Source organism: Lactuca serriola, chromosome 6 (assembly GCF_051521515.1).
Source record: "Lactuca serriola cultivar US96UC23 chromosome 6, Lser_US96UC23_V15, whole genome shotgun sequence".
Classification (NCBI taxonomy): Eukaryota; Viridiplantae; Streptophyta; class Magnoliopsida; order Asterales; family Asteraceae; genus Lactuca; species Lactuca serriola.
The window spans coordinates 84,118,051-84,129,012 of record NC_136413.1 but is presented as its reverse complement, the minus strand read 5'-3'; the positions used below and the strand labels follow the sequence as shown (position 1 = coordinate 84,129,012).

General features: G+C 31.1%; 1 protein-coding gene across 6 annotated transcripts; it reads left to right on the top strand.

Annotated features, from left to right (window-relative positions):
• On the top strand, nt 1-10,942 carry LOC145059418 (uncharacterized). Of its 6 annotated transcripts, none has more exons than XM_079007268.1 (15): nt 2-551; nt 696-745; nt 1,557-1,630; nt 1,906-2,019; nt 2,848-2,882; nt 3,000-3,652; nt 4,095-4,212; nt 4,448-4,550; nt 4,660-4,700; nt 5,259-5,339; nt 5,980-6,062; nt 7,446-7,510; nt 7,995-8,106; nt 8,300-10,083; nt 10,243-10,942. In XM_079007268.1, exons 13-14 carry the CDS (start codon nt 8,093-8,095, stop codon nt 9,075-9,077), a joined length of 792 nt encoding a protein of 263 aa, XP_078863394.1. In that variant the 5' UTR covers nt 2-551; nt 696-745; nt 1,557-1,630; nt 1,906-2,019; nt 2,848-2,882; nt 3,000-3,652; nt 4,095-4,212; nt 4,448-4,550; nt 4,660-4,700; nt 5,259-5,339; nt 5,980-6,062; nt 7,446-7,510; nt 7,995-8,092; the 3' UTR covers nt 9,078-10,083; nt 10,243-10,942. The 6 variants fall into 6 exon arrangements, with proteins under 6 accessions (XP_078863395.1, XP_078863394.1, XP_078863393.1 ...); XM_079007267.1 differs by adding an exon at nt 2,258-2,461 and having other exon boundaries at nt 3,469-3,652; nt 8,064-10,083; XM_079007266.1 differs by having other exon boundaries at nt 5-551; nt 3,469-3,652; nt 8,064-10,083.
• The last annotated feature ends 20 nt before the right edge of the window (nt 10,943-10,962 follow it).

Genomic DNA, 10,962 nt, shown 5'->3' with positions numbered 1-10,962 from the left:
ATAGCCGACTCGCCGAGTCGGTCACTTACTCTATGCCCGGAACGTGCTCCGACTCGTCGAGTTCCTCCCTGGACTCGACAAGTTGACTCTTGACTTAGAGCTTTTCCTTTCTTTTCTTGGTCTTTCTGATTCTGGGTGTTACATTAGAGCTGGTGTCCACTCCGATTCTTGACAACTTGCTTTCTGCTAATCTGCCATGGATTGCAACGGCCTGACCACCGTATGCTTTGTGGAGGTGCGTTTATGTTTTTGCAATTTTTTTTACTTTAATCTCCAATGGAATTTTCCCAAAATATTGGCTACGTTTTAGATTTCAACCTCCCCAAAATATTTGAACAAAATTCTACCCATCTGCTAATGAATCTCTGCTCCCGCTGACACCAAATCTGGATGGTTACCCTGCCTCTTTTGTGTTGCACTTCTAAGTCATCGGCATCGTTGTCTGTTGTCTTCTTCTTCACCCACCACCGGTCTAACACCCCACCACTGTCCAAGAACAATATAGTGTTGAGGATGTTTGCTTTTTCGAAGTTCTTCACCTTCAATTGATTGTAAGCTTTTCAATTTCTCCTTATCTTTGTTCAACACTGTCTCTATTTTCATTTAATTTTTAACTTTTGATCATTTGATTTTGATGTTTTACCCTAATTTCCCCCATAATATTTTACTTTCTTTTGACACAATCACCATGGAAGGAAGAGAGAGGAAAATGGAAGAATTTGCATCTTTATAGAGTTATGAAGAGGTGGGTTATGGTTCATCATACATTCTTTGATTGATGTTTAGTTCTTGAGTAATTCAGATTTGAAGTTATCTCTTCTGGGGTTTTGGTAATATGTCAATTGATTGTGTTTCTTCTAAAGTTATAAATACCATGTGAAACCATTTTACACAAAATAAATAACATTTTTCTTTAGATTCTTCTTGAAATTCTCAATTGTCAGATCCTTGTGGATTTTTGGTCACATTCATGTACTTTGACTGTATGTTTTTGTGCAAAAAGTCAAATAAATGGTTTGTGTAGAACCTCTGTAATTGCATGTTCTGTTTATTAGATACAATGCTGAGATAATTATTTCTACCATACATATTTGCATCACTACTGGATTTTTTTTTGTGTGTAAATGTTTATGGGTCTATTTTATATCTAATATATATGTTTGGCTGATAGTTCAAATGTCGGTATATTATATTCACCACTAATTAAAGGTAAAGAATAAAAATGAATATAAACTGAAATGGAAGTATTAAAAAAGTTGGAAACTATTAATATGGTGGCGGGTGCTCAGAATGTGAATGGGGTTGCAGTCGGTGGACTTGAAGGGTATTTGGGTAATTCGAGGTTTTCTTATCAGGTTACTAATGGTTATGGCAATGGAATGGAATCACAAAAGAGCATTTCAATCTCTACAATCATGGATTCCATTCCGGTTTCATATAAGTTAAATGGAACAGTTATGGACGACTCTCCTTCATATGTGTCGTTTACTTTTTGGAGTATCCAAATCTATGGATTAATATAAGAATTAAATTTTATGCCCTTTTTGTTTTTGTAGGGATATGAGTTGTTAAACTTCCATGAAGTAATATGAAAGAAGTTGTTGAGAAGGAAGCCAAGAAGAAGCTCAAGGTATGGAATGAAATCATTGATTCCATTAGAATGAAAAAAAACATTTTGTTTTCGTTGGATGGAATTAAAGTAACCATTCCTTCACCAAAATTTGGCTCAGTATGAACCGCACTAATAGGAGACTAACCGACTCCACGCACCGAACCGGTGGTAGTCGAGATTTTAGAATTATTATCGGTTTAGAACCAGCTTATTAGGAACCAGTTTGCAAAATCGTTTTGTAGAACAGGTTTACTCAAGTACTTTTCATTATCCTGTGTTCTGTTTTTATGTAGGTCCTAATGTTGAAGTCATCTTCTAACGAAAGGTTTCTTGTTGTGATTACCATTTACACTCGATTTGGTAACAAATTAAGAACAAGTTTTTTAGAGGATCATGGATGCCTGAAGGTCAGTTCATGACAAAATAATATTCTAAATTTCCTTTCTAATGTTACACTATGTTTAACTTAATACCTATAAAAATACAATCTTTATATTATACGAATGATAAATTAACTTACAAAACCACTTGAATTTAACTAGGAAAATGTGAACAAGTTTTATAAAAACATTGAACTTATTAAAATTTCCAGTTATAGTTATATTTTACATTTTCTATGATAAGGGTATTTTGGTCTTTTTGTAGGTTGTCCTCTTAAGTCTTTCGAATGTTGACTTGCAATGGAGTTTTTTGACCTTTTGTCAGCTGCCTAGTAAAAAAATATTCATTCAAATGTCACAGAAAATCAAAAGCTAGAAGAGACATCGTTTTCGCTGAAAACGCCATTGCATTTCACCCTGTGTAAATTTCACCATGTTGACTTACCCGAGTCACATTTTATAGTTATAGGTATATTAAATTACAAAAATAGTCCCTGAGTTTACCTTAGTTTTTTCAAATTTGGTCCCGAAAAATTCTCTTGCAAAAGGAAATTGATTGAGATGGAAACAAAGATTATTATCACAAGTAATAGCAACATCTGCTTCATTAGTAACATAGACATCACCAACAATCCATTCTAGCGTTCAGTTTAATTTGTTTTAGATTTTAGAAATCTTAAATTTATGTTTTTTTATTTATTTTGGGGACAATGTATCAAAGAGATGTTAATCACATTGAAAACCGTAGAGATCATCATCAGTTATGTTCCACCATGTTTAGATGCAGTTTATAATTTTTTGCTGAAATTATTTTGTTTCTATGGTAACATGTGTTTTTATTGTGGTTTATTTCAGAATTGGAACATATTCTCCCTCACATCCTCAACCAGGTTGGTATATCTAGATGCCATATTTTATTATTTTCAATCATATTTTATTTTTAATTTTTGCTGATAATATCAACTTCGTTTTTGATTTTTTTTAACTGGACTGGATAACATGGGTAGGTTCAGAGAGTTAGGAAGCAGAGAATTTCCAGAGGCGATGAAACAGTCCTTACGTACATTAAGTACATTTTTTTCCGATTAAATTACTATTTTTTCGGTGTTTTTTGTATAAAGGTCGAAAAATTATTTTTTTCCGGTCCTTATTCGAGTTTTTTTTAGCGTTTTTGGTCGCTGTCCTATGTTTATTTTATTATTAAATTGAGGGTAGGCGTAGGGGTGATGGATCATGGGTCAAACTAATTTGTTAATGATATAAATTTTTTCAAAAATGAACTAACGGGCATAATGGTCCTTTTTAAATGGAACAAGGTGAAATAATTGTTTTGGATCGAGTCCAAACGAAATCATTCACACTTCTGGTCCTTATTAGAGATCTTTTAATGCATTTGGCCCATATCTCATATAAATTGACAAATTTGTACTGTAGGGTTTTTTAATGTTTTTGACTCCTGTCCTATATTTATTTTAGCATTAAAACAAACTAAAAGATAAGAGACATCTTATAACAAAAAAGCAAGTCAGGTCGGTGTTGGTTTGAAAGTGGTAGATCAGCTTGGTTTCAAGTTGAAGAGTGAGACTGTTATGGACCTGACATGTCAACTTAATTAACAAGCAAATAACAATCACGTTACTTTGAAGATGACAATCAAAAGGTAGAATCTGTGCTCTATGTGTTTGATGAAATCGATTTTTTTTTAATTATTGTTTTCCTTTGTGGTGTTATACTATAGTTGAATTCAGGTTATTTATTTTTTGTCATTTATAATATAGAAATTGCATATTAATAAATGGTTGGGAGGTGGTTTATGTAAATTTTTTTTTTTATTAAATTGGTTAATAGAAGCACCAGCCAAGTTCGGCTTGGTTTTTATTTCATAATTTTTTTTTTCATTTAAATGTTTTTTCTTAAATTGTCATGTAAATGTCTTTTTTTATTTTTTTAATTTTTTAAATTTTTTTTTACTTATCAAATTGTCATGTAAATGTTTATATTTGAACAAAACGTCATATAAATGTTAATATTTGACAAAAGTATCTTGTAAATGTTTGTATTTGATTAAATTGACCATCTAAATCGTGTTTTACTAATTGTAGGCGTGGTTTTTAGATCAATGTACATGAGGAATTCTTACACGAATTAAGCGAATCGGTTACAACTTTAAACGGTTGCAGCTTTGAGCTTCTCAACTCATGTGCATATTTTATGTAGCAGGTGGCACAAATTGATTTCGTTTTTATTTTCACGTTATTATTTGGTTTCCTTTTATATTTTTTTCTGGGATTTTATGGAAATCTGCAGTAACCACAACTAGGGAGAAACAGTTTTTAGTTGCTTTTTGGTGCATTGAATTCCATCAACTCATGATTGTCTTTTAATGGTGTTATAACAATTAAATATATCTTCATTATATAGGTATAGAATATAATAGTTGTATTATTGTTGTTAGGATCCTTGAATGGGTGGTGTGTTGGGTTCTACTGTGGTAAAACACTATCATGGAAACTGATATTTTGTCCCATATATCCTTTGCTTTACTCAATATTCGAGAGGTAATTTTGAACTCAAGATTTACTCTTTTCTTATTTTTTTTACGGAAGCATGCACTAAAAAATTTAGTTTTTATTTATTTTTTTTATGTATACTTTACTTTTTTAACAGGTTGTTGCTGCTGCACTTGCTATTTACTTTGCAACACAATGGTTAGTTATTTTATAGCATACTACAACATATTTGACTATTACGTATTTGTAAATGTGTGAATTGTAGACAATAGTAACATACTTTACTGTACATTGCTATTATGTGACTTTTTAATGTTTGTCATATTGTCAAATCTATAAAAAGATATCATTATCTATTTCAAAAGAACAAGTACAAAATCCTTAAGAAACTCCTTCAAGAACAACTGATAAACGATCACACCATTTTTAACGTAATGTCACCAAAACAATTGATCAATAATCCCTAATTTTCTATACTGTTAACAAATCTATACCCCGCAAAGCGGGTTTCCCATCTAGTTAATATTTAATATGTTGTTTAAAAAAATTAATTAAAAATATTGATATTGTATGGTACTATATAAATTATATTCACTTATAACATTATTGACAAAAATATATAAAATGGTATTTTCAAATTTATTGTCCATACAACTGTAAGATTGAACACATCCTTCCATCTATTGTCCATATTTCTTCATTATCGTGAGAAAATATGAATATTTACATATAATCACTTACTTGTTGAATATGCAGGAATAATCTCTTTGAAGATGACAACCGAAAGACGTTCTCCGGAAAACAAAAATGATGACCGGGTGTATTTGAAATGATCAGGTACTCTGTCTATTTTCAGCAAATATAACTATTCAATTTCGAAAATCGAAAATGCTATAAAGTAGGAGATTATAGTTGATTGTATGTATTCAAAATTAAAAAGAGATTTATTTTAATGATTTACATTCCATATGAGGACATGTCCTCTGACAGTCAGCAGATTTTATTGTGTTAATTTTATTTTTATATATATTTTTTAAATAAAAGTCATATTAGATTTTATTGAGGTCAAATGGTCTAATCTTCAATTTCATTCATTGAAGATTCTACATATAAGTGCTTTTACCAAATCACATGAAAACAAAATCTGTCAAAACAATGTATAATCTTTATTTTGTATTGCTCTATTAAGTTCAGGAATTTGACCAAATTTGTGCAAAAATCTCTATAATGTTTGACTCTAAAATCTGTCAAAACAATGTATAATCTTGATTAATTGATTATGCTTCTAATTAAAAAAAAAAACCTTCTCCATATCAAGTTTTTTTCATACGAATTTCATTAAAATAGTATTATATATATATATATATATATATATATATATATATATATATATATATATATATATATATATATATATATATATATCTTGTGTTTACTTTCCCATTTATATATTCGTTTTTTTGTTGTATGATTGTAGGCTTTGGTTGGTGTGTTCATTTATGAAATTCTACAGCAACTATTTGCATATTATAGCATCATAGTTCCGTTGTAGTAATACATGTAAGTCTCTTTTTCCTAGTTGTAGTAATATAGTAGCAAGTTGTTTACAACTATTTGGGTAATATTGCATCATAGTTCCATATTTCTATATTACAAAGATTTTTTTTATTATTTTTATTTTAAGACATTGGTTCAGTTAATAAATCATTTTTTAAAGTTTAGGCCTATAATAGGAAATAATTATATAAAGAATATGGAGTTAATAGGAAAAACTGGAAGTGGAATAGTAAAAAGTATTAAAAATTTATATGACGTCCCTAAGAAATAAATAGAAATACAAAAACATGAATAGTATAAATAAACAAATAGTAGGGGTAATATGATATTTTTTTAATTTAAAAATGCAAAATTTGTATTAAATGTAATCACCATCACACCAATTTAAATTAATATATTAGTAAATATAAAACTATGCCCTTTTTCTATTTAAGCTAAAACGAAAAATGAAAGTACGTTGTGATGAATGGTAAAAACAATTGGAATTGTTTGATTACATAAACCAACTACAGTTGGATTCAATTTGGAGTTTTGTAAAAAAACTGTCATTATTTCTTTAATGGCAAAAAGAACAATTATGTCCTTTTATATTAATCTTTTATTTCTTAATAGAAAAAAGTCCCTTTCATTCATGTGGTAAATAGACATAGCAAAAAGTAAAGAAAAAATATTTAATGCTAGAGATAAATAAAAATTAAAACAAACAAACACAATTAAAATGAAAAAAATAGCTAAAAGGCAACATGGGATTGTTGTAATGAATTCCATAAATTAATATTCAGGAGCTAAGTGATCTTGATGTTAAAAGAAATGAATTACAGTCTCAGCACCAAGACAAAAAAAAAGAGAACAAAGAATGTATGAAATTATAGAAAATGATGTGGAGTTTGATGTTAAAAGAAAACAATAATAGAAAAGAATGTATTACTAACCTTTTACAAATTGGTAAACCAGAGCAGATAAGAAACTTAAATTAGAGGGCAAACCAGTAGTAGATGATGTGCAATTCAATGGGTTCATATAAACATGTAGAGAGTAATGAGGCACAATAATTTTATTAATTACAAAAAAGTATTTTGCTTTCCAGATTTTATTCATGATTTTTATGGATTTGATTAGTGGGTAATTGATTTAAATTTAAAAATCGGTAGAGGAGTATGATCTACAAATAGTTGGCAGAAAAAAAATGAAATTGTAGTTTAAAGTCAACAATTTGGGTTAAAATTGATTCCTGATTTACAGGAGATGATAATGTCGATTTTTATGTTTTCAATTTCAAAATATATGTTGTAAAACAAATAACTATAAATGTAGGATTGGCCACAAATGTAGGATTGCTATTAGTTTTTATTTGCAGGTAATTTAAAAGTATGAGCTGATTTATAGGAGATGATATAATCGAATTTGTGGTGCAAAGAATGGACGGGAATTTGAGTCAAAAGACATCCCTGGTAAGGATACGTGGCAAATTGGAGGCGCAAAAGAGAGACACGTGGCGTGCGAAGTACTCTTTTATGAAGAATAAATAATATCAAGAGAAAATGACAAAAATAGCCATTTACACTAATTACATTACAAAAATAGCCAAAAAAAATCGAAGTTACAAAAATAACCTACAATTTCGCAGATGAAATGCCCCATCTGCGAAATGACCATTCCATCACAAGCACCTAAAGCACAACTGTGCTTTAGGTGCTTGTACATTCGCAGGTGCTTTTAATTTTTTTTTTTTTAATTTTTTTTCTCTATATATAGGGGTAAAATCGCAGATGGAATAGGTCCATCTGCGATTTACTCTCATTCTATCTGCGAATTTGTGGTATTTTTTTGTTTTTTTTTTAGTTTGCCTATGAAATGAATTGGTTTGACTATGAAATCATGTTGCTATATAAAAAGTTTTGTAGAAAATTATCATTTTGGTTGTTATTTGTTTAGGAACTTTCTCTAAAATTTGCTCAAAAAATGATTGAATATTTGGTTTGTCTTGTAACCGGTGGGAGATAGCAAGTTAATGGAACTAATCTGGAATACATATGTCTACAGGGAGGTATTTCTGAACTTGCTTTGATATTTTCTGAGTATATTAGTTATACTGATTTTGTATCTTTGGTAAGAAGCAAAATTGGTTTGTTAGACAAATATAGAATTAGTCTTCGTTTCCAGCATCCTGAATTAAATTATTATATATCTATAGTTGAAGATATTGATGTTAGAATGTTGATAAATGTAATCAAATGTAGTGGAGGAAGGGCTGTGAAAGTGTTTGTGGTGGTTGATGAAGTTGAGGAGGTTAATGGGGGTGATGAAATTGGAAACCAGCTTGTTGGTAATTTATGCAGTTATAAAGAGAGCAACAATCCGATAGGTACTTTCAATACTCCTAGTGTACCTCTGTTTCACAATGTTGCTGAAAATGTTAATGTTAGTTATTCACCTATTCACTATGTGGATCCTGAGAATTACAAGTCTGTTGGTGATGATGATGTTGGTACATATCTTAATCATGTGGGTGGTCGTTGTAATGATGTTGCCGAACAAGAAATTAAAGTTATGAATAGGCGTGTGGTAGATAAAACTAAAAAGAAAAAAAATTCAAGTAAAAAAAATGAAAAAAATCATGTTTACGGGCATTATGTTGATGTTGGTGATGTATGTTTAGATATAACCGAGCTACAAAGCAATTCCGATAGAGATGAGTTGGGTGATGAAGTTAAAGCTAAGTTTCCCGATAACCTTTTTCATGGTATGCCCCCTGTATCAGCATGCTCAATTGATATTAATGAAGATATCCCAACACAGATGGTAGACATGAATCTTCAAAAGATTCAATGTGAGAGTATATTTAAGAACAAAGAACTTTTAAAGCGGTGTATTGGTAAAAAATGTCTTCGAGAAGGTTTCCAGACGATGGCAAGTAGATCTACCAAATCAAGGTATGAAGTTGTGCGTGTTTCGAAAAATTGTTCTTTGTTACTAAGAGCAAAAACAATTAAAATTCTGATGGACTTTTCCAAGTGAATAAATTTGTTGATGTACACACATGTTCTTCAACATTGTTGCAACCTAATCATCGACAAGCAAACAAATATGTTTTGGGTGAATATGTTGCTGATGTTTTGGCTGAAGACTATAGTAGAGTTTATCGGGGAAAAGAAATTGTTAATGATATGAATGCTCAATTGAATATCAATATCTCATACCATCAGACATGGCGTGTGAAGCAATATGCATTGTTGTCGTTAAGGGGTACGAAAGAGGATTCTTTTACCAAACTTCCGGCGTATTGTCAAAAACTTGGCCAAACATAATTCGGGTACTGTCACACATATTAAAACAGATGCTGATGATCGCTTTGAGTTTTTTGTACGTCGCACTCGGTTGCTCGGTTAGTATTATCATATTATATTAATTTTTTAATATTTATTTTGGTGTATTTGAATAGATATACAATGTATTGTAGCTACACGCTTTTGTCAATTTTTGTAAACCAACCCTAGTAGTAGATGGAGCTCACCTAAAGGGCGAGTTCAAAGGTACCATGTTACTTGCAGTTACTAAGGACGGACAAAACCAAATATTACTGGTTGCATATGGTATATGCAAAAATGAGTGTACCGATTCTTGAACATGTTTTTTTCAAAAACTACGTGATTGCATAGGAAATATGCAGGAGCTTACAATTATATCTGATAGGTCTCCATCTATAGCAACATCCGTTGCCAACATTTTTCCTCACGCTCATCATGGAATATGTGGTGTCCATTTGTATTTCAACATAGTATCTAGATTCGACAAGAGTAAGACGGTTAAAGGAATTTTTTGGGAGGCGTGTAGGGCGTACACAGTTGATGCTTTTGATGCTGCCATAGATGTTATAAAAAAGACAAAAGAACCAGTATGGGAGTACTTAAAAAGTATAAATCCAGAAACTTGGTCAAGAGCACATTTTAAAGGGAACCGATACAATCTTATGTCGTCCAACAATGCGGAGTCTATAAATGCATTATCTAGACACACACGTAAGGTGCCAATACTTATGTTGATCGATTTTTTTCGTGCTACAATGCAACAATAGTGGTTTCAAAGACCTAACTTTGCAGATATTAAGTAAAATTTTAATATTAATGTTTTATTAATTTTGATGTTATTGATTTTAACTTCTTCATTTTGACTATTTTTTTAGCGGAAGCAACAACAATACTTACCCCTTGGGCGGATGAAGTTGTAAAAGAAAACAAATTTTTTTTTACCAAATGGGATGTTCGCATGATCTCAAATACGAAATGCGAGGTCAAAAAGGAGGCACAAAATGTGATTGTTGATTTCCAACATATGACATGTACATGTAGGCATTGACAACTTGATGGGATACCTTGTGGTCATGTCATAAGATGTTTAACAGTGAACAATTACCAAAATTGCTCGAGGTATGCATTAAATGCTTACTTTACCGAAACACTGAGGAAAACATATGAGGAATCAATAAACCCTCTGCCAAAGCCATCCGAATGGGAGATCCCCGATGATTTGATGATTGTTAAGCCACCAATAATGGTTAAACGTCAGCCAGGCAGGCCAAGAAACACAGACCGCATTCCATCCCAAGGCGAGGGTCCAATTATAAAAGAGTGTTCTAAATGTGGTCAAATAGGACACACGAGAAATAATTGTACTGGATGGGCGTCCGGTAGCGGAGCACGTCACATAATTTCTACTGCAAAAATGACATTTAATGTTGGTGGTTCAGCGAGTTGCTCACAAACCTATAACGCTGATTTTGATATAAAACAACCTTGAAATGAAGACTAATGATGAGTTGTTAACTTATTATGTATTGTAATATTTTTATTAAATCTTACAAGACATTGCTATGCTTTCATATTTTTGTTTAGTTTGTTGATTA

What these genes read in the sequence shown, in the direction of transcription:
- LOC145059418 (XM_079007267.1), top strand. Translation starts at nt 7,478, where the DNA reads ATGGACGGGAATTTGAGTCAAAAGACATCCCTG. An exon ending in TGAGTCAAAAGACATCCCTG is followed by an intron (nt 7,511 to 8,063) that starts GTAAGGATACGT and finishes GGTGGGAGATAG; the next exon opens with CAAGTTAATGGAACTAATCT.